Source organism: Diospyros lotus, chromosome 12, assembly GCF_014633365.1.
Source record: "Diospyros lotus cultivar Yz01 chromosome 12, ASM1463336v1, whole genome shotgun sequence".
NCBI lineage: Eukaryota > Viridiplantae > Streptophyta > Magnoliopsida > Ericales > Ebenaceae > Diospyros > Diospyros lotus.
In genome coordinates, this window is record NC_068349.1 from 194,005 (window position 1) to 215,911 (window position 21,907).

A 21,907-nucleotide genomic window follows, 5' to 3' on the forward strand; every position below is an offset into this window, starting at 1 on the left:
GTTATTATTTATATATATTGTGAAATATAAATTTTTTAGCCTTCAATATCAATAATTAATAAAAAATAACATAATCAAAAAATAAATGAGTAAGGAACGTTGAAAATAACATAAGGTCCCAACAAGCTGGGTCTAACCGGTCGGGCCCAGTGGGCCACAGGCTAGGCCAGGCAACCCGTAGGCTGCCCGACCCTTTTGACATTTCTACCCAACCCCCCCTCCAAAAAAATTGAAACCTTCAAACCCCCAAGTCTCTCGATTGATTGACACCTCTCTCTCAAGCCACACAAGCTTCCACACACAGTTGGATCTACCAAGAAACGGAAAGTAATCACAAAGCTATGGGTTCAACAATGGCTGAGAACACTTACATATAGAAAAGACAATCGATCCCCATAAATACACCTCATCGATAAATCGTCCAAGACGAACAAGGAAAGGCGCGACACTCAACAAGGAAAGGATCGCCAGACCAAGAAGGAAAAACAATCCGCCATATAATAAAGGAGCAATCGACCACAACAAGGGTGCCCAAGGAAAAAGAATCGGCCATCGCACACATAAGGCAAAAGGGGAAAGAATGATCCCTTTTATATTAAGGATCTAGGGCACAAGAGAAATGAGCTAAGGTAGCAGGCTTGGGCTTCTCCCTTTCTTGAACAAATGGGTCAAGCCCTATTTCTCCTCTAAAGAAAAGGTTAAAGGCTTATGGCCCAACTTCTATTTGGACAGCCAACAAAGGTGTTGAATCGTCATTTTAATCTTGAACCGAAATCTATGAAATTAACTTGAACCATCATGATTGCTTTAGATTTTATTAGGAAACATAAACCCAACAAAGTGTGACATTATTTAACATATATCTGGACATACTTACTATTACACTTTATTTATTCAAACTAAATATAAAAATTATCTTCCTTGACTTGCATGAAAGGGGAAATAAGAGTCCATGATTTCTATTGAATTTTATTTTATTGTAGTTGGTCCACGTATTATTAGAAGAGATTGAAGTGGAAATATTGTTACATGTATTTTAATTTTTATTATACTATATATATATATATTAGCACGATAATCTCAATATATATTGTGGCATGCATGTATTATTATTTCTCCATATTATAATACATTATATTATATTGTGATAACACTTTATTTATTGTTGGACAGAAATGGAAATAACTAGTTACTTTAGTTTCTTAATTATTGAAATTACTCTTAAAATTTGTCTAAATTACGTGCGCAGATTACCCATATATAGATGAGATTTAAGCATAACCGGGCGAGTGTGATTTTTAGTAGTCGTCATGCTTGAAGCGAAGCAGCTGTGGGAGACAGCTGGGCTTTGTCACAGGACGAGCCGGGAGGGAGGGGATCCCGGCTTGTCTTGTGACATTATTGTGAGCTACACCTACACCGACACAATACTACAGCTACACTAGAGAATTCCAAAGGAAAGTTGTCTCTAAGGGAGATTTGGTATGGGAAAAGTTTTTAAATTTTTGAAATTTATGATTCTTGGAAATATTTTTAAAATTTTTTGATTCATAAGATTTATGCAATTCTATGTTTGGATAGATTTAAACATTCTCGGGAATGTTGAGTATTCTTTTCTGAGAATTTTACATTCGTATGTTTGGTTTAAATGTAAAATTCTTGGGAATTCATGTTCTTTTTTAAAAATTACCCTTATTTAATTTTTTATTTAAAAATGATAAATTTATTCTACTATATAAAATATTGGGACCCATAATATCTTTAGAAAATAAAAAAAATATATTATTTTTTTACACATTATATATATATGCATGTGTATATATATATAATATATATACATAATATATATATTTGTATGAATATCTACTTTAATATATATATAATATTTTATAATAAATAATATAAATATATTATAATATTTTTTTATATTTAATATATAATATATATAATATGTTTTTATGGAATTATAAAAAAGTAATAGATGTTTTAATCTTTTTATTTATTAAAAATATTCTCAAATTCGTGGAAAATTTAGATTCCCAATCTCCCATAAATTTTTTTTGTGAAAAAATTAATTAAAAATCATTTTCAAAAATCTTATTTTCTAAAATTATTTTTATAAAAAAATTATACTAAACATAAAAATACATATTCTCAGCCTAATATTATCAGCGATCTTGAACATCATCCGGAATGTTAAAATTTCCCATTAACAAACGCACCCTAATTTCTACGCCTGGGTGGAAATGGGCCCCAAATTGCAGAACGCAGGAGCGCTCCAAGTCCAAGTTCCAATCCAGTCATGGTTTGCACTTTCCCATGGCCAGACCCATACCACCTCCACCGCCATGTCTCCTCCTCTTGTCTAAAAAGCAAAAGGATCCCCAAATTGCTCTCTTCCAGTAGTACCATCATCAAGTAAAGGAAAGGAAAAGCTGAACAGCCGTCGGCAACTAGCGGGGGAGCGAGCGAGATAAAGAGAGAGATAGAAACAGAGGGTGCCGAATCCAATGCCCTCTTCCAGTCTACTATCAATTTCCGGCTGCTTCTTCTGTTCTGTTCTCTCCTTGTTTACTGCTGTTGCCTTTGCGGGCGATCCTTATATTTTCTATGATTGGACTGTCTCTTACATCGCTGCCTCCCCTCTTGGCGTTAAACAGCAGGTTCCTTCAATTTCCTTCCTTCTCTCTCTCTCTCTCTCTCTCTCTCTCTAGCTCCTATTATTTACTTGCTATTTGATCTCCGTCTGCACGTGCTTATGAAAATAATCGACGAACAACACAACAGAAAATTTATTCTCTTCCCCCATTATGTTCTCCATCTCCACTGAGGAGGTGGAAGGACGCCATCATTCTGCTGCTATCCTCTCTGCAAATTGACCGACTACATTATCCCTATGGTCACCCGCTTTCTTGATAGGATGACACCAAGACAGAGCACACGCGCGCACACGCACACACGCACTCTCTCTCTCTCTCTCTCTCTACAACTAGGACTTCCCTAACTCATTTCATCCCTATCCAAGGCAGACTTTGGCCATAGAGGATACCTGGTGGTGTGCTGTTCATCAGGTATTCAAACTTGCTAGTTTCTCAGCTCTAGCTATGGAGTCCCTCCTTAGTTTGATGATTTTGATCCCAGTTAGTGGTGTTGGTGGAAAAGCAAGGATCCGTTCTTGTCTCTCTTGTTGAATTAGTGTACTACCTTTTTGCCCAAATAGAGAAACCAAGAGAACTTCCGCTTAGTACTTGATGCTTGGATCGCTTCAAGAACTGCGATGTCAACTTCTCCTTGGTCAACTGAAAGTGAAGGTTAACTTCTTGCCAAGTGTAGATTGTTGACAATTGTTTGGTCATCCCATGTTGCATCACCACCTTCCTCGGAATCTCCTAGGATACCAGCTTCCTTAAGTACATTGGGTGCATTCCCAATAATGACAGCATCAACTGTGAAGAGCTAGCAATATTAAACCAGCTTGAACACAGGATCAACTGCCTACCATCAGAATCTTCAATCTCCAAGCTATGATGGGGGTTTCCTTTCCTTTCTAAAACTCGAAAGTCACACCTCATATTCTACATAATACATGTGAAGAGCTTTTATATCAGTTCATTGATGAAATTTCTACATAGGTGAAGTCAAAATTGGTGCATAATCTGCTTTCCTGAGGCTTATGGATTTACCATATGGCTTTCTCACTAGAGATTGTTACAGTGCACTGTCACTTTGCATTTTAAACCTCTGCTTGGACTAGTATTTCAAGCCTCGAACACCTGCAAAACATTTGAAGTTAATTTACAGAAAATAAAATATTATTTTATCTTTACCGAATGGTATCTGGTTTTCCATTTTATATTGTTACTGCAGACTAGTTTTTGTTCAAAATGTGATGTTAATATGAGAAATGCATCATCCCCTCCTTTTTTTTGTGAGTATTCTTGTTGTTCTTTTTTATTTTAATCCAACTCTTCTGTACTTTGTTGTCCTTGGAATTTTGGAAGCTTCCACACACAATTTATGGTCGTTTTTAGTTCTCTACTGTTGTGATTTCATTATAACGAGATTCCTATACTGATGATTTTTTAGCCATTTGGATATATTTTGGTTGCTGATGTCTGTTTTAACTCAAAAACTCTTAGGTGATTGGAATTGAAGGACAGTTCCCTGGACCAATTCTCAATGTCACCACAAACTGGAATGTTGTTGTAAATGTCAAGAATAAGCTCGATGAGCCACTTCTTCTCACATGGTATAGGTGCACTGCAAGCAGTTGATATATCTGGAAGTAAATGATGACAATAACAGCATTAACTGTTGCTAATCTGATTGCAGGAATGGCATACAACAAAGGAAAAACTCATGGCAGGATGGTGTCTTAGGGACCAACTGTCCCATACCTGCCGGTTGGAATTGGACTTATCAGTTTCAGGTTAAAGACCAGATAGGGAGTTTCTTTTATTTCCCTTCATTGAGCTTTCAGAGAGCTGGTGGTGGATATGGAGGAATCATCATAAACAACAGAGACGTGATTCCTGTACCCTTTGGAACTCCAGATGGAGATATCACTCTCTTTATTAGTGATTGGTACACCAAGAGTCATAAGGTCTGTGTAGGTGTGTCATGATCACGTCTTGTGATGAATACCATCCATGTTTCTATTGTTTTATGGTTATTGACCAATGCTTGTTGGGAAACAGGACCTGAGAAAACATATTGAAAAGGAAATCGATCTTGGAGCTCCTGATGGCATCCTCTTCAATGGATTAGGTCCTTATCGCTATGATGACGCACTGGTTCCTAATGGTATTCCCTATGAGATGATAAATGTTGAACCAGGTAACTTCTTTCAGTTGGTATACAGCCCATAGTTCTGTGATTCAATTCAGAATTGACAAATGGTGTTTTTTGTCATTGACCTCTAAAATCTTCTCGTTAGAGAAGAAGTATCTTGATAGAATCACTAGAAGCATTTACAACATCACCCTGGAAGCCTTTGCTCTGGACTATTTTTTAAATGCTAAAAATTGATTAGTTTTATGCTATGAACTTCTATTGTAACTAACTAAATACCAGTTATTTAATGTAAACAGGAAAAACATACCGCTTCCGTGTACACAATGTTGGCATCTCTACAAGTTTGAATTTCAGAATCCAAAATCATAACTTGCTTCTGGTAGAGACTGAAGGGTCATACACTGTTCAGCAGAACTATGCAAATATGGATATTCATGTGGGCCAGTCATACTCATTCTTGGTCACAATGGACCAAAATGCTACCAGTGATTATTATGTTGTTGCCAGTCCCCGGTTTGTTAATTCATCTGCTTGGGCTAGGACTGCAGGAGTTGCTATACTGCACTACTCTAATTCTCAGGGGCCAGCTTCAGGTCCTCTTCCAGATCCCCCCAATGATGCTGACCCATTTTTCTCAATGAATCAAGCGAGGTCCATAAGGTTGAGTTTAACTGTTTTTCTGTTACTGTTAGCATGAATATATGACATTCTTGATAATACTGGTGGCCTTTCCGTTGAATTTTTCTAGCATTCTAGGCCTTCCTTAATGCTAGTCTGGTCGCTGTAAGTGATTATTAAATGGTTTGACTGACACATGGTTTAATGTGAATGGAATTTTAAATCTGGGATTTTTAGTCATTTATCCGCTAAGTGAATAAGTGTGGGATGCAAATGACGCCACAGCAGAACTTTGTTTGGGATAAATGTGGTTTCTTTTGTGTGTGCGTGTGTGCCTAGCTCATTAAGGTATCTTACAATCATTGAATATTTTCTAAATGCTGAGGTAACTAGCCTTACGCTATTCTGATGTCATTTGATCTGTAGATGGAATGTTTCTGCTAGTGCTGCTCGCCCAAACCCCCAGGGTTCTTTTAAATATGGAGATATTACTGTGACTGAAGTCTATGTGATCCTTAATAGACCTGCTGAACTTATTGATGGAAATTGGCGCACCACGCTCAACGGCATTTCATATTTAGCACCTTCAACACCGTTGAAGCTTGCCCAGCAATTTGACATTCCTGGCATTTACAAGCTTGATTTTCCAAATAGACTGATGAGCAGACCTGCAAAGGTTGATACATCTATAATTAATGGTACCTACAAAGGTTTCATTGAAATCATATTGCAGAACAATGATACTTCTGTTCAGAGCTACCATCTTGATGGCTATGCATTTTTCATCGTGGGGTAAGATCATAGATGATGCCCTATCCCCCCCCCTTCCCCCCCCTTCTCTCTCTCCCTTCTCCTCTCTTTTGAAAATGACGTGGTCATAATTAGCAGTTTTCCATTTGGAATGTAGAATGGATTATGGAGTATGGACAGAGAATAGCAGAGGAACTTACAACAAATGGGATGGCGTTGCTCGCTCCACTACTCAGGCAAATCTTAACTCTTGGTGCTTGTGAATGTCACATCTTTTGGATTGAAATATTTTATACCAAAAAGGAAAAAAAATAGAAAAGGAGAAACAGCCCTTTTCTTTTTGTTAGCTCAAGGAAGATTTACAAATTAAATCCTACCCTGAGACTACAGAAAACCTCAGTTGTTTTATGCAATTCATCTAAGAGAAGGATAGTATGAAGAACTGTAGTGATAGACTTGGTTTTTTTACCTTAGGATATAATACTCAAATGAATATTAGTTTGAACTTAAATGGCACTCTATGCCCCAATATACTTTATATATATAGCTGCTATTTGGTGGCATATCCAGTGACATTGTTTGCATGGCTCATTCTTTTGTATGAAGTATTTTCTTCCTAGTATAGTTCCTTGAAAATCATGCTTGCACTGCAGCGAGTAAACAGTAGCTTTTCAAGTAATTTGCCGTGTTGCATACAGTAGTCTAGAAGCAAAACTGTTGCTTTTGCATAATTTTAGGAGCGCATTTATTCAACCTTTAATCCAATAACTGGTGATTAGAACAGGTAGAAATGCTAAATTTTTGGTATCCAGAAGAAGCATTATACAAATCTTTGTTTAGATTCCGATGAAAATGCTGCAATTTATTATTTTCTTTCTGAGATTTTATGGTCAAACAATTTGGTAATCTATCCATGAGCCTTTTCAGGATTTAAGTGGATATAATTACACAGGTAGAAATGGTAAAAAGAAAAGGTAAATGGGTGCTTTAATAATGATATATTGAAATGTAAAGTATACCAAGCAAAAAAAAATGTGGGTTATAGTAGAGGAGCCCTGGGAATAATTCAGTATTTCTTTTCCTTCTAATTTTATTGGGGATAAGAGTTGCTGTTCGAGCACAATCATAAATATATGGGGTAGTCACTGTCTTACATGCTGTATTGGGCTGCGATTTTAAGTCCTGTGTGTCTGTTTTGACCAAACTTCTATACTTGTCTGGTTGAAATCTTTTTAAGGGGCCAACCTTACCTCTCGCCTGATTACAGGTGTTTCCTGGAGCTTGGACTGCCGTTTTAGTTTATCTGGACAATGATGGCATTTGGAACCTTCGTACACAGAATTTGAACTCATGGTACCTGGGCCAAGAAGTTTATCTGAGTGTGGTGAATCCAGAGATCACAGAAAAATCTGAGATGCCACTACCTGAGAACACCATCTACTGTGGCCTACTCTCACAATTACAAAAGTAAGATGTTTTCACAACTACATCTTGTCAATAATCCGCTACTGGTAGATGGGTTAACACTTCTTTTTTCCTGGCTATTGTCTGCTACAGATGTTCAACGTCTGAATTTCTATACTTTACAGGAGAAAATGTGTGCATATTTTGCAAAAATTTTGGGAGCAAGTTTTGCCCAAGCTATTAAGGCATTTGACAAAATCATTTATTAGGCTCTATTTGGATTGGGTAACTTGACCTTAACATTCAGAATTTGGAAATTTTCAGTTCCTTGTTTGGATACGTTTTTGTTGAAAGCATTTTGACTTGGTTCCAAATCTAAAGGTGGATTTGAACCCAAAAATAGAAAAATTTGGAATGCAAACTATTTCAAATTACAAATTTCAGATTACATTATTTAAAATCCCTCTATCCAAACATGACCTTAGAGTTGATTGGATGTATCGTATAATTGGAAACTTCTAGTGCTTGGCAAAATCCTCCCTCGTTTTTTTAAGACCCCCCTCTATTTTTTTTTTTGGGTCAGAAACACGATGTTGTGGTTTCATGGATGATGGTATTCGCCCCCCACATCCAATGCACTTTGTTTTATGTTTCGTATGGTCCTCAATATTTTTCCTTTTCATTTCCAAACTCCTATTCTAATGTTTAGCTTTGCTTTTTTCTTCCTTCAGGGACCAGTCTCAGAGAGTTAAGTTCTCTGGTGCTCCTTCTCCCCTGGCAAAAGTAAACAGAACATTTGTTATTGCATTTGCTGTTGCTTTATTGGCAGCTTTCATCAGGTAGGTAATAAACTTGCACAAAAATGTAACTCCGCATTATGAATCAATCAATCATGCATGTGGGGACGATTTGCTTAATTCCATGGAAGTTGAGAATGAAGATAGATTAGTCAAGTCCCATTGTGTTGCTTGTATTGTATCATCATGTAATTTCGATGCCTTGTGGCATGATTATGAAATCATTGTTGCAATGTCGAATTTTGTAATTACTTGACCATGCCACTTAATTAGTGGATCGGTAGAGAAGAGAGTAATGCAATTGTTATTATTATTTATCAATCCTTGATTGCCGGATTTATTACAATCAGTACAGCAATGCAATTGTCACAAATAAATTGAACAGGTAAACAAGAAAGACAAGACAACTCTGAGCTTAAACTTGGTTATTCTTTCCTGTTATCTGAGCTTACATGATTTCTCTCGAGGCAACTGTTATCTGAACCCGTTTCTGTCGATCAGAGTGAGGAACCAAGCTCTACTCTGCTAATTATATATATATATGTATGTATATCTTTGACAGTGGACTTGCAATGGACTAATTCAGCGGTATCTTTCCTCAACTCTTCAAACGAATCAGACTTCATCTTCCCTAACTTTCATCTCTTCTAATTCATCCAATGCCGATACATGCACGCATATACCAGAATAATCTCACCTTTCTCACTGTAAAGGTAATTAATTAATTAATGAGCATCGCAGCAGCATATGTTAGTGCTTCTGATCTTTCGTTTGTTGATATGGAGTTGGCTCAGATCAGAAGCCTTACTTGTTGCTGTTTTGGAGTTGGCATTGCAGGGATCTGGGCACATGGTCCCCAAGAACAACCCCCCCCCCCCCCTCCCCCGAAGCCGTGGCCTTTTTATAGCCGTTGGTTGATGGGGGAAATAATATGAAAATCAAAGCTTTTTTTTCTCTGGGTGATAATGGCAATGCTAATTACATTATGCTTGAATTTTATTCACAAAGAAGACTATTATATAAAATAATCTTTTATAATCAAGTAAATTGGTTATAGTAATGAAAATGTCAAGTTGTCACACAAAACAAAGTCAAAATGTAAGTGTTAAATTCATTCAAAAATTAAGTTTACTGATTAATCAAAATAATAAAAAAAATTAGTGATATCATAAAATATAGTATAAAAATATGAATTTTGCAATATATATATGTGTGTGTGTGTGTATTGAAAGGGACATATTTGCTTATATAAGTTGAAGAATTTGAGTTCTCTCTTAAAGAGGTCGGAAGTCGGAGCTTTGGGAATCAAACAACGTTTTTTATTGTATTGCCCTCCCAATCCAATGCTGCAGAGACGCTTCCTTTGCACCATCGTTTCCGGCAACCACCAGAAGCCTCGCCGCCAGTGGCCGATTAGGCAAGTGAACAGGTCCAATTTCTCCGAGGCTCTGCAGCACATCAAGGCCCACATCCGCGACTGCGACTTCGTGGCCGTGTCGTTGCAGAAGACTGGTTCCTACTCTGCCCCTTGGCACCGAGTTCTACCCCTTGACACCGCCGAGATCGCCTACTTCAAAGCCAAGTTCGCCGCCGAGAGGTTTCAGATTCTTCAGTTCGCAGTCTGCCCGTTCTCGGTTAGGGCCTCCAAAGTCGTCGCCCACCCGTGAGTCCCCAACTCATTATGATAACACCACCATATACAGGGCCCATATAAATAGATGAGAAAGATGAAAATAAACTTATTACCACTAGTGCACATATATTTCGTAGATAACTAAACGGGCATCCATGTGGCTGCATACTAGTATTGCTGAACTCGCCATATCTCGTGTATATGGGTTGGTCGACCAACTGTTTGTTAATTTTACAGTTGATAAGCTTTATGAGTTGTAATGAAAATGTAGATATTTTAAGTCTATTTCTCTAAAAAAGAAATGCATAGTTTACTGAACTTACAAAGATATAACCATGCTGCTTGTGCTGCCGTTTATGCATTGGGTAGTTGTATCTGGACTAATACTTCTTGTATAGATCATCCTATGACTTTTTCCCCTTTACCAATCCCTTTCTCCCGTCATTAATTTCTTGAACCAAGTGACAAGCCAAGCATCATGCCCCAAACTGCAACCTAACTTGAACTTATAGGTGTAAGCTGGGCTTTTTGATTTTTTGTGCTTGTGGAGTACACATGTTAATTCCAATTCAGGAGCTGTTGATGTCTGGGTACCTTTTCTCGGTTCTAATATGTCTCCAAAAGGAACCATTGGGAGTGGAGAATTTGGTACGTTATTAATATTTTGATCCTAGGTAATTATGTACATGATTTACGTGTGATAAACTGGAATATTAATTGTTGGTCACCTGTGTTTCCTTGGTAATTTGATTGTCTGATATAAGTAGAGCAAAAACAATATGTGCTGTCAGTAACTGTGCCATTCTAAGTTCTCTTGGTAATTTGATTGTTTGAAATTGAGATCTCACAGTGTTTTGTATATTTTTTATTTTATACAGATACAACTTTCATCTCTTCCCGAGGGATGAACTCAAAATTGGCTTGCCTTCATATAGCTTTTCGTGTCAGTCATCATACTTGAGCTCAATGGCTCGACAAGGTTTTGATTTCAATGCCTGCATATATGATGGTAAGGTGCTTAATTGCTTAAATAATAGAACAGTGATTTCATGAAGGCATGTTTAATATTTAAAATGTGCGATACTATTGTCAGATTCTTAAATAAGAAAAGTGAGATGCTCAAAGAACATTAGAAGATTTGACTTTAGTAAGAAGTTCAGAACTGTTTTGATCCTTAAATGTCTTGATCTATAGTTCTCACATGTTGTAAAACTCTGAAGTTACATTTTGCAATTGCTCCACAGGTGCTGCTGTTTTGATCCCGAAATGCACTATATATCTAGCTGGGATGGGCTAAGGAATTTTGAAGCTTCATTGGTTCGATAACTATTTAAAAAAATACCTTTCTGATATTTGACACATCAGTGACTTAACCAAATAGTAGCCGAAATTAAGGCCATAAAAAGCAATTTTTCCAGAATTAATAAGATATTTCAAAGCAATAGTTGTTTCCTCACATTCATTGAAAAACTTGGAGAAACATCTCTTCCATTTCTCTTTAATCACCAATTCATTTACCAATTTCTTTTGGTTTTATCTTTTATGCACTTCACTTGGCTCAGATACCTTGTTTTCCTCCCTCTTACTTTAACCGGCTGATATATCCATCCATGTCTTTTGCGTCAAGTCGTTGATTGACAAACATTGAGGGGAAAACTAAGCCAATTGCAGAAAATGTTAGGACTCTATTTGGAAACTCAACAACTAGATGAAGTTGCAAACTGCTGAGATACTCAAGGTTGAAACATTATTTATCAAGAAACTATTAATTTGAAACATTTGCTGATTTCGCTCGACATGTCTGAAACATTATTTATTGACTGAAATGCATCCCAGAATGAATATGTTGACATTTTGGTATGTGCGCCTATGCTGGAACTTTTCATCCTGAACCATTCTGGAATCATTTTTAGAAGGGTTGTGATACTCTAACATAATAGCTATTTTTTCTATCCTGAGTTGGGTGCCTTTGCACCAACTTATAAATGGTACCACTCTCATGCTAGCATCTGTTGCCCCTTATGAACAAATAGTTTTTTGAGAATGCATGGATTCCTCCTTGCGATTGGATTCTTGTTATTATTCAAGAAATACTTCAATACTCATTTTCATGCTTACATGAGATTGTCCAGTGTTAATCTGGAAAGACCTTTTTGGTTCTCTGGGCAGGCATATCATATTTATCGAGGGAACAAGAATCTGCTTCAAGAGAACGAATAGGAAGTCCAGTGCGTAGAAAATGTGAAACACAGCCTTCCTCTGATCTTTCAGTTGCTGACTCAATTTTTGTTGAAAGGATAAAAGCACGAGTCAGGAACTGGAGAAATGCTTTTAAAGACTCAAGCTCAAGGGCTGAAGGTGAGGAACGTATCTGTTATTCATTTTACATTTGATGTTGTTCCAGCACTTCTAAACTCATTCCCTATCATTGACAGATCCTTTAATCAATTCCCTGAGAAAACTTGTCATAGGAAATGAAGAATACGGATCAAGACCATGCTTAACCATAACTGTGTGCAGTGAACGCCAAGTGCAGCTTGTAGTAGAGGTAAAATGATCTCCATTGCTCTAGGCCATATTGTTGGACAGAATGAAAGGCGGACCATTACCTCCCTAGATAATTATCAAGAATAGTTTCTCATTAGAATTGTGAAGTGCAAGGTCATGTCTTGTAGGTTTTTGGGTTTTTTACAGATGCTGAGGGAATTTTATGATGACCTTGTACCTTTATCGGTTCCAGCAAAAGGTGGGGGTACCCAGGCAATTCAAGTTGTTTTAACAAGTTCAAAAGAAGACAGGTTACTGTTTGAGGTATGCTGAAAACCTTAAGTCCCAGGTGGTAATGCATGTTAAGCTTCGCATGATCTATGTAATCGTGGTTTTGATTGATAGATGGAACTTCAAAATCGGGAAGAGGAACAAAGTAAGCGGGTCCGTGGCTTTCGGGAGGTCATCGATTTGATTTCTACATGTCAGAAACCTGTTGTTTCCCACAACTCACTTAATGGTATATCTCCTTCGTGAAAAATTTGCAGCCATTTTAAACTCTAAAAGATAATTCCATTGCTTATGTTTATTGTAACTTTGCTACTATTTTACCTTGTTGCAGATTTTGCATTCATTCATGCGAAATTCCTTTCTTCCCTACCTTCTAGCATGGAAGAGTTCAGGCGCTCCTTGTGTCCGGCTTTCCCCAATATTCTTGATGTCGGCCATCTAATGAAGGAAATGGGGCCCCTGAAAAAGGTGACTAATTTGCCTGCCGCTATTTCTTATTTAAAAAGACGATTCTTTGCGCCTGTTGATGTGGAAATTTCTCACCAAGGTAAGTCATTTTTGCTCATCTCCGATGCATGCGACATGATAACATTACTTTCATTGTTGGTCCGGACTAGGACCATACATGTGATTGAGGTCAAGTTGCATCCATGATGTGGAAAACATGGTGCTCTGCCAACATAATTTCTAATATCTTGGGCAAATTGAGGTCGCTGCTATTATTAAGTTCCGCTGCCCATGAATTTTGACCTTGTGCTCATGAATATTTCTTGACATTGTAGCAATTCATGATCCATCACTTTAAAGTAAGCCTGATAAAATTTCCATCTTTCAGCTGATGCAGGTGACAGCAAGATCCATGGCCACAATGTTCTGAAGATAACAGAATTGTTTGCTAAACTGTGCTCTATTTTGAAAATTAACCCCGAAACTCTCCAACATGATTATGACAATTTCCCTTCTGCTCTTGAAAGCTCTTCAAACATCTTCAATCCTTGTTCCTCAAGTTCCCCCGACCCAATTGATGTGGATGTCTCAGTTTGGACAAATAACACAAGAAAAGTGGACACTAATAATTTGGTTTTCTTGTGGGGATTCAGAGATGGGATGTCTGCGGGAATGCTAAAGAGACGTCTCAGTAATTCCCATGTGGTGTTCTCTGATGAATTTGATGTGCGACTGGTGGATAAGAGTTGTGCTGTTGTTGTCTTCTGGAATCCTGGCTTATCATCAAGCTTTCTTGATGCTGTAGAATCTGGAGGGCTAAACTGTGAGCCACTGAGGGAGATGATCTCAGAAGGCCTTCAGGCTACAGGTTATCAAGCTTATAGGAGAGCTTGTGAGTTGGGTTTATGGGAAGCAAACTTAGCAGATTCTTTGGACAAAGCCTTAGAAGACACTGACATCCTTTCTGGAACTGGTTCCCAGGAGTCATTGAATATCTATTGGAACGACGAATTGATAATTAGCCTGGATGATCTGTGAATCATATAGGTTCTTGTTTTACCTTTCCTAAGGGAACCTGAGCTGATGCTTGAATCCCTCTCTCTCTCTCTCTCTCTCTCTCTCTCTCTCTCGGAGCAGGCACTGGGATACATCTGGTGGGTGCCTCCCCGCATTGAGAAGTAAACTTGTTTTTTGCCAAACTCTGAACTGGACTGGCTTGAATTCTTCAAAAGTGAGTTCATGATGATGGAAATTCAGCAGCGTTACCTTTTCAAAGGAAGAGAAAGTAGAGTTCCTAACTTCCTATTGTAGCATGATGATATATGATGATATTTTTTTGTTAAAAGAGTGTTTATAGAGGATGGTAACGTACTTGTTCCTATTTAATAGTAGTTTATGTTCCATTTTGACATGTAATTGTAATTTGCACTATTTATTTCTGTCTTTACAATAGGTTTTGGGAGTTCCCTTTGATTTGGAAGTTTGCAATGTGAATTAATTAATTAAACCAGTGTTGAGAGCTCGAGTTTATGAGTCCAGGGCCTTGCTATTGGTATTGGGCTTCGGCCCTACCAAATAAGTCACCGTCCCTTCCCTCCAACTACAACCGGAACCGGGCTAGCAAGTGCCAAGTAGGGCACCAAATACACTCTAAGCAAAAATGGCGGCCGTTGCTTCTAACGTCATTCCGGATCCTAACCCCAGGGCCAACGGTACCGTCTGGTGTCGGCGGAAGCCATTATCGTATACTGTCGCCTCGAATTCTAGGTTGCTACGCAACAAATTTCTTGGCAAACCTTTGTTTGCGTCAGTCAACAACACCCAAGGAGGGCGATCGGTTAGCGCCAGGGCTTCAGATTTCAAGTCGATCGATGCGTCGTCGCATTCTTTTGATGTGGTGGTGGTCGGCGCGGGAATCATTGGGCTGACAATCGCCCGGCAGTTTCTGCTTGAGTCGGATCTTTCCGTTGCCGTCGTTGACGCCGCCGTCCCTTGCTCGGGCGCTACCGGCGCTGGTACCGTGTTTTAAGGATTTTTGGTTTGTATTGTTCTCTTTGGTTGCTTAGGAGATGGATGAAGAGAAAAATAAAAGGAACTAGAATTGGTAAACTTTTGTCATTTCTTAGTTTGAGCTTAGGATTATAAGCCTGTGTGAATAAATTGTCGATGCAACTAAACGGTGGGTGAATATGTTTCTTTAGCTTGCGCATGCCAGTTTCAAACATAAGACCACTAATTTTTTAGTAGTGTAGAAAATTTGTTATTGCTTAACTGCTTATAATAGTTTTCTTATAGAATTAGAAGGCTAGCTAGACATGTTAATGAATTCTTATAGAATTATAAATGGGTGTGACTAACTGTTTTGATAAAGGACAAAAGTTTCTGGTTAGCATAAAATTTCTAATTTCTTAACTTGTAATGTTGATATGTTTGAACAATTCAAATGTTTGATAACTCTGGTCAAGCAAGTGAAGCTAGATTCGTAGAGCAGGTGATGCTTCTTTCTCCCTGAACTCTGATTGTAGGATTTCTTCTCCTTTTGATTGACATTGTGGATGGTACTAGGGCAAGGATATGTATGGATGGTTCACAAAACACCAGAGAGTGATAAATGGGAGCTCGCAATGAGGAGCCATGAACTGTGGGAGTTGTTGGCAGATGACATACAGCGTCAATGCATGAACCCCTTGGAGATACTTGGTTGGAAGAAGACTGGTAAGTTTGTATTCATGGTTGATAATCCACTCTCAACTCTCTTGTTATTGTATTTTGTGGGAAAACTGAACTCATCTCTAGACCAGAAGATATACGAGTTGAGAACTGCACTAAATGGTTGTTTTGGAAGAGAAACAATGTTTATTGAGTCATTTACTAGTTACATATCAAACAATTTCTACTTGCACTGGCAATTGACTTCGCATTTCTTACTTAATATTAGAAGAACTAAAAGTATGGGTTAGTGATTTACTCAGTTATAGTCCATTGTAATATTGCTGAGAGAAGTATAAATCACTAACCTTTTTGATATGTCATGGAATTGATTGCTAGGATTGGTTTTTGAGTTTACCACATAATATTTTTTAACTTCTGATTGGAGTCAAAAACATTATTCAGGATGCATGCAAGTGAAACAAGGTTTTCAGTAGCCTGATTTCTTCCTAAGCTTCCAAAAGAATGTTTGGATATGTTCAATGAAATCTTGATCGAATGTTGTCTTGCTTTTCAAATATTTATTTTCTCAATCATTTATATGCATTATTGTTTGCTGTTCTTATTAACAGGAAGCTTGTTAATTGGTAGAACTGCTGATGAGTCGGTCATGTTAAAGAGAAGAGTAGATCAGCTGTCTGAAGCTGGGTTAAAAGCTCAGTTCTTACATTCCAGTGATTTACTCTCAAAGGAACCTGCACTCATGGTTGCTGGGGAAGGTGGGGCAGCCTTTCTCCCTGATGACTGTCAGTTGGATGCTCATCGTACTGTTGCATTTGTTGAGAAGGTCTTGAAATACTTCTCCTATGTTATGTAATTGTACTGTTGCATTTGCTGAGAAATACTTTGTTTTTGAAATCCTTTTTGTTGTTTGTCACCTATGTTATGTGTGATAGAACAATGTAATTTTTCCCTCTACTGTTGAATGGTATGTACAGCCTAATACATGAAGTTAAACTACTAAAAAAGGAAATAATATGTCCTACATATATTCTATATATCTCGAGATATATGGTTACTATATTTGTAGAGATACCATATACAAATCATATGTTAACATTATACAAAGTAATAGCTGTTTTATGTGTGGTTAGAATGTTTTTTTACTTAAGTGTCAGCCAAGGACACAACAACATGGTCAGATTACTTATTGTTTTTTGAATACTTCCTTTATCCCCATATATCTTCTTTTTGTTTACATAATTGTTTTACATTTTCTGAATGTTTTTCTTATTTACTCAATGTAAAGTGCTATTCCTGATCCTGAAATAGTTTCCAAGTGTAGTGTCCAACATGGCTGCTTGAAAAATATAGAATTGTTAGCATAACATATTTTTCCATTCATTTATTGTATAATTTGTAGGTTAATAGACATTTCACGCCAGAAGGCAGATATGCAGAGTTCTATTTTGAGCCAGTGATTAGTTTATTGAGGTTCCTTCTTACTCTTTTTCACTCTGCTGAACTTTTGCTGTAACAAAGGTATTATAAGGAGGATTCTGTACAAAGTTTGTTAACTGATTGTGATTATTATGATCCTTAAATATTCAGAACTAGCAGTGGGGAGATTGAAGGCATTCGGACTCCTAAAAACATCCTCTATTCTAAGAAAGCTGTTGTAATTGCTGCTGGATGTTGGAGCGGGTCTTTGATGCATGACCTGATTAGGGATTCAGATATTGAATTGGATGTTCCTGTAAAGCCTCGAAAGGTTAGGATCTAAAACAGGTTATTGTCATTTTTTTGGCTTATAAATAGAAAAGAAAACTTGTTTCTGTATAGGCACTAGAAACAGTAGAAATTTTCCTTTGGTTGGTTTTGCAAATAAATAGAAAAGAAGATAAGGGAAAACAACCTCCTCTTGTTTGATTTCAAACAGGGAAGAGGAAAGAAACTAATTATAAAGAGAAGAAAATGAAACTCCTTTCCTCTTCTTTTCTTCCAATTTTCTTTTATTTTCCACCGTAGAACCAAATAGGGTAGAAGTCTTCTATTTCCATTTCTTCATTCCTTTCCTCAAGTTACCAAACCCAGAGCTTTATCCATACTGTCATTTAATGCTATAGCTAGGTATTCACTGCTTTGGAACATTTGAATGAGTAACATGACAATCAAACACGCTCAAACTTTATCTGAAATGAAAACTTGGAGCGGCAATGATGCCAGCTTTTGACAGAGTGAACCTTGCAACATTAAAATTGAGAGTTAAATTTTTTTGGGTGAAATCTGGGCTCATGGGTAGTCTGCATGACAGGGTCACTTGCTTGTAGTGAAAGATTTCAATTTCTTCAGACTAAATCATGGCCTCATGGAGGTGGGTTATGCTGATCATCAATCTGCAACTCTTCAATCCTCAGTTTCTGCTTCAGGGTCAGTTAATGCGTCAACGTCGTCTGTTTCAATGACAGCCACCATGGATTCTTGGGGAAACCTTGTTCTTGGTAATTACTTTATTCTTCACCTCTCTTTCCACTTTATCCTTTTAGAGATTGTCACTTTGTCTAGCATTTTTTATTTACCTTCATTGGTTATGTTTTCTGTATAGATTTAACCTTTTCTTTTTTAAATAGTCAGGAAAAGATTGTCCCTAAAAAGAGAAAAAAGTGACAATGCAGTTCCTGTTGAAGCTATTTTCTATATGGTAGAAAAAGGCCAAGCCTTGGATTATTTGAATAATATTTTGAAATGATGGCCCCACTTTTTATGTTTCCCTTTACATTTCCTTTTAGTTTTTAATTCTTTATTTGGGGTTGCAACTGCTGATCACAGACGTGTGTACATTCTTCCATTGTGTATCTGTCTTTCTAGGAAGCAGCCGCCAGTTTGTTGGATTTGGAACAGATATAGATGAGTCCATCATTGATCGCATATGGCACCGGGCGGGGGAGTTCTTTCCCACTTTGAGGGAGTTGTCGCTTAGAGATTTCATTGAAAGAAAAGAAATCAGAGTAGGATTAAGACCTTACAGTGAGTAAATAGTCTTTCCGATATTACTTAAAAAAGGATAATTAAGCTGATTGTCGATACTAGAGTTGGAGTTTGGTATCTGGAACTGGAAGTCATTAATCACACAAGGTTTCACTTGTTTCAGTGCCGGATGGGAAGCCAATGATTGGACAAGTACCTGGTTTACCAAATTTGTTCCTTGCTGCTGGCCATGAAGGGGAAGGACTCGCTTTGGTACTTTCTATACCTTTACTAGTTGCTTTGTGTTTTTGCCCAAATAAATGAAATAAACATGACTGTTGTTAGTGTGGCCCAAATTGCCCAGGCTCTGGGTACTGCGGAAATGGTTGCGGATATGGTGTTGGGCAATCCTGGGAAAGTTGATAATGCGCCATTTGCCCTGCAAAGATGATGATGATGATGTTGGAATAATGGTGAAGGATCAAACATCCAGTGACATTAATAATGATAAATAGATCACTAACACATGAGCTCTGCTCTGATTTCACTTGCTGGTTTATAGGCCCCATGAGTTGTTCCTCATTTCTTTTCACCTCACTAAGACTTATTACCACAATCCTTTCTTTCTTGAGCATATGTTGTCGGACGGACATAAATCTTGTTCTTTGCTTCATCAAGTCAGTGATGATTCCACAACCGTCTGCAGCTTCGTCTGTAGCCAACAAATGCACATCATAGGCTAGTGCTAGTGCAGAATTGCCAAAATGCTGTAATATTCAAATTTCGTTTTGTACTGAAAAATTAGTTGGGCCCTGTTCGATTCCAGTCTCAGTTCACATTTTAATTTCAATCGGTTTTGTTTTGGTTCGGTTCATTTCGATCCGGTTCAGCACCAGTCCAAAATCTAAACCTGGTTGAAACTAAATAATAATATAATATTTTATTAAATTGTAGTCTAAGTTGTTTTTTTTTTTTTTTTTTTTTAATTTTTGTTTTGAGTAATGTACATAAGCATACATGCATATTTTTTAAAAAATTTATATTAAATTTTTAAAAAATCAGACCCAATTAGGATCGACCTTAATTGGTCTAATTTTTTATTTAGAATTAATTTTAATCTCAGTTCGAATTGAAAAAACATCCCATGGTCTGGATTAAAATAAAATATTTTCTTAAAAAAATTAAATTATTGAAAAGTGTATCACTTTATATGCTTTCTATTCAAATAAGGATTATTCAAATATTTTTTCCAACCCAAATTTTAAAGATTCTTACAATTTAAATACCCAATAAACATTTTAATGAATTCACGCAATAATTATAAATTAATAATTTTAATAAAAGCTAACACGTTCAATAATTTTATTGCCAGACCCCCAAACAAAAGTGTTAAAGTAATAATAATAAAAAAAAAGGGAAAATACTAGTTTTAATTTAACCGGCCTTAGCTGACGTCAGATAATGAATCTTGACCGAACCGGACCGTAATCACCGGAGCGGAGAGGACTGAAAGGCCGCGTTCAAGCCATCTTGGTGTCTATAGCTTTGGCTCCTCCCCCTCCCCTCGAACCCTCCATCTCCAAGAACTCTCAACGATGGCGATGGCCGGTTTACAGAGGCTGACAACCAAAATCTACCGGAACCCTTCAATCTCTCTCTACTCCAAAGCCATAATCACTAGATCCTTTGCTTCTGCTTCTGCTTCTTCTTCTTCTTTGTCTTCACCCTCATCATCCAAGAAAGTCTCCGATCGAATCGTGAAGCTCTTCGCGATCGATCTCGATGGCAAGAAGCGCGAGATCGTTGGGCTCTCGGGCCAGACCCTACTCAAAGCCCTGACCAACAATGGCCTAATCGAGCCGGAGTCGCACAGGCTGGAGGAGATCGACGCTTGCTCCGCCGAGTGCGAGGTCAGCATCGCCCAGGAATGGCTTCAGAAGCTTCCTCCACCGTCCTACGACGAACAGTACGTTCTACGCCGGAATTCTAGGAATAGGGTACTCAACAAGCACTCCAGGCTGGGCTGCCAGGTCGTCCTCACGTCCGAGCTCCATGGGATGGTTGTGGCGCTGACCGAGCCCAAACCCTGGGACATCCCGTAAGGGGGGATTTTTCATATCGATCCTGTAAGAATTTCTCAACGAATTTTAGGGCTTTGAATTGAATAATGTGAACTCTTTTGAACGATGCGGTCTTTTTGCGGTCAAGTTCATGTGACAATTTGTATAAGACTCTTTCCAGTTTCGCATTTGAATTCTTAAAAGTTAATGCTTTGTGGTAACGCGCTTATTTGTTTGTGTGAATTTTGATGGTTCTTTTGCTTTGGTGAACCATTGACTAGTGCTACCATTCCCACCATTATTTCATCTATTCTTTTGAGAAAATATGCGTAGATATATTGCTGGTAACCATGTACTCTTTTATCCCCGTGCAGTTCAAGTCTGTGTTGGAATGTATGCCTTACTTGTTTAAGAATAGAGCTTCTCCATTTACGTTTTTGTTGTATTGGGAAAATACCAATTTACTTTGAGAGGATCATATGGGTCCTTGATGACATTGATAATTTGTTTTATTTTGATAAGTTTAGTTATAAATATGCAAAAGTGCAGTTCTTTTGAAATCATAGATTAGAATTATCAACTTTTAAAGTTCAGTTCTTATAAAAGCATTTGTTAGGATTTGCATTAGTTAGCATCAATTCTTGGTAGAGGATTTTAAATGTAGTTAGAAATAAGTTTGTATTTTATGTTTTATGAGTTTAAAATGTAACGGAACTAACTTACTTAGAGTTAGTATCGATAGTCCTTTTATTTTTTTCTATTTACATTTTAAGTCCTTGATTTGTAACCACCTCTATCTCTTATAAATAGAGGCGGATAGGTTCTCGGGAGGTAGATTTCAGCATTCATTTCTTTTGGTTTCTATCTTGCACAGGTTCTAGAGAATTGAGAGTGAGCAAAGGCTCGGTCCTTGTATTCTCGAGAGGTAAGGCTATTGATTCATAGCCAGATATGTGTGAGAGGGAGTGCTGTAATCTTGATCGCTTTCTAGTGGATTTCTAAAAGGCTTT

General features: G+C 37.6%; 4 protein-coding genes across 5 annotated transcripts; all 4 read left to right on the top strand.

The window, feature by feature from the left end:
* Positions 1 to 2,234: 2,234 nt before the first annotated feature.
* On the top strand, positions 2,235 to 8,684 carry LOC127787430 (monocopper oxidase-like protein SKU5). The gene is made up of 9 exons (XM_052315474.1): positions 2,235 to 2,663; positions 4,140 to 4,249; positions 4,333 to 4,603; positions 4,698 to 4,836; positions 5,091 to 5,454; positions 5,839 to 6,204; positions 6,320 to 6,398; positions 7,430 to 7,629; positions 8,298 to 8,684. The coding sequence occupies exons 1-9, from the start codon at positions 2,511 to 2,513 to the stop codon at positions 8,407 to 8,409; spliced, it is 1,794 nt and encodes a 597-aa protein (XP_052171434.1). The 5' UTR covers positions 2,235 to 2,510; the 3' UTR covers positions 8,410 to 8,684.
* A 934-nt stretch (positions 8,685 to 9,618) lies between these two features.
* Positions 9,619 to 14,701, top strand: LOC127786864 (poly(A)-specific ribonuclease PARN-like). Its single transcript, XM_052314571.1, has 8 exons — positions 9,619 to 10,026; positions 10,875 to 11,005; positions 12,166 to 12,354; positions 12,432 to 12,544; positions 12,691 to 12,807; positions 12,889 to 13,003; positions 13,106 to 13,321; positions 13,610 to 14,701. The coding sequence occupies exons 1-8, from the start codon at positions 9,707 to 9,709 to the stop codon at positions 14,257 to 14,259; spliced, it is 1,851 nt and encodes a 616-aa protein (XP_052170531.1). The 5' UTR covers positions 9,619 to 9,706; the 3' UTR covers positions 14,260 to 14,701.
* A 37-nt stretch (positions 14,702 to 14,738) lies between these two features.
* LOC127786865 (uncharacterized) lies at positions 14,739 to 19,687 on the top strand. Of its 2 annotated transcripts, none has more exons than XR_008020060.1 (9): positions 14,739 to 15,236; positions 15,787 to 15,936; positions 16,503 to 16,717; positions 17,294 to 17,364; positions 17,482 to 17,641; positions 18,185 to 18,371; positions 18,739 to 18,878; positions 19,022 to 19,110; positions 19,202 to 19,687. XR_008020060.1 is itself a non-coding variant. In XM_052314572.1 (9 exons), exons 1-9 carry the CDS (start codon positions 14,882 to 14,884, stop codon positions 19,286 to 19,288), a joined length of 1,473 nt encoding a protein of 490 aa, XP_052170532.1. In that variant the 5' UTR covers positions 14,739 to 14,881; the 3' UTR covers positions 19,289 to 19,687. The 2 variants fall into 2 exon arrangements, 1 of the variants encoding a protein (XP_052170532.1); XM_052314572.1 differs by having other exon boundaries at positions 18,739 to 18,897.
* Positions 19,688 to 20,333: 646 nt separating this feature from the next.
* LOC127813966 (uncharacterized) lies at positions 20,334 to 21,118 on the top strand. The gene has a single exon (XM_052355125.1). It carries the CDS (start codon positions 20,433 to 20,435, stop codon positions 20,937 to 20,939), a length of 507 nt encoding a protein of 168 aa, XP_052211085.1. The 5' UTR covers positions 20,334 to 20,432; the 3' UTR covers positions 20,940 to 21,118.
* The last annotated feature ends 789 nt before the right edge of the window (positions 21,119 to 21,907 follow it).

Coding starts and splice junctions, on each gene's coding strand:
- LOC127787430 (XM_052315474.1), top strand. CDS start 2,511: ATGCCCTCTTCCAGTCTACTATCAATTTCCGGCTGCTTCTTCTGTTCT. Junction 4,604..4,697: donor GGTACACCAAGAGTCATAAG/GTCTGTGTAGGT, acceptor GTTGGGAAACAG/GACCTGAGAAAACATATTGA. Junction 7,630..8,297: donor CTACTCTCACAATTACAAAA/GTAAGATGTTTT, acceptor TTCTTCCTTCAG/GGACCAGTCTCAGAGAGTTA.
- LOC127786864 (XM_052314571.1), top strand. CDS start 9,707: ATGCTGCAGAGACGCTTCCTTTGCACCATCGTTTCCGGCAACCACCAG. Junction 10,027..10,874: donor TCCAAAGTCGTCGCCCACCC/GTGAGTCCCCAA, acceptor TATTTTATACAG/ATACAACTTTCATCTCTTCC. Junction 11,006..12,165: donor CAATGCCTGCATATATGATG/GTAAGGTGCTTA, acceptor TTCTCTGGGCAG/GCATATCATATTTATCGAGG.
- LOC127786865 (XM_052314572.1), top strand. CDS start 14,882: ATGGCGGCCGTTGCTTCTAACGTCATTCCGGATCCTAACCCCAGGGCC. Junction 16,718..17,293: donor CTGTTGCATTTGTTGAGAAG/GTCTTGAAATAC, acceptor TATAATTTGTAG/GTTAATAGACATTTCACGCC. Junction 18,372..18,738: donor TTGGGGAAACCTTGTTCTTG/GTAATTACTTTA, acceptor CTGTCTTTCTAG/GAAGCAGCCGCCAGTTTGTT.
- LOC127813966 (XM_052355125.1), top strand. CDS start 20,433: ATGGCGATGGCCGGTTTACAGAGGCTGACAACCAAAATCTACCGGAAC.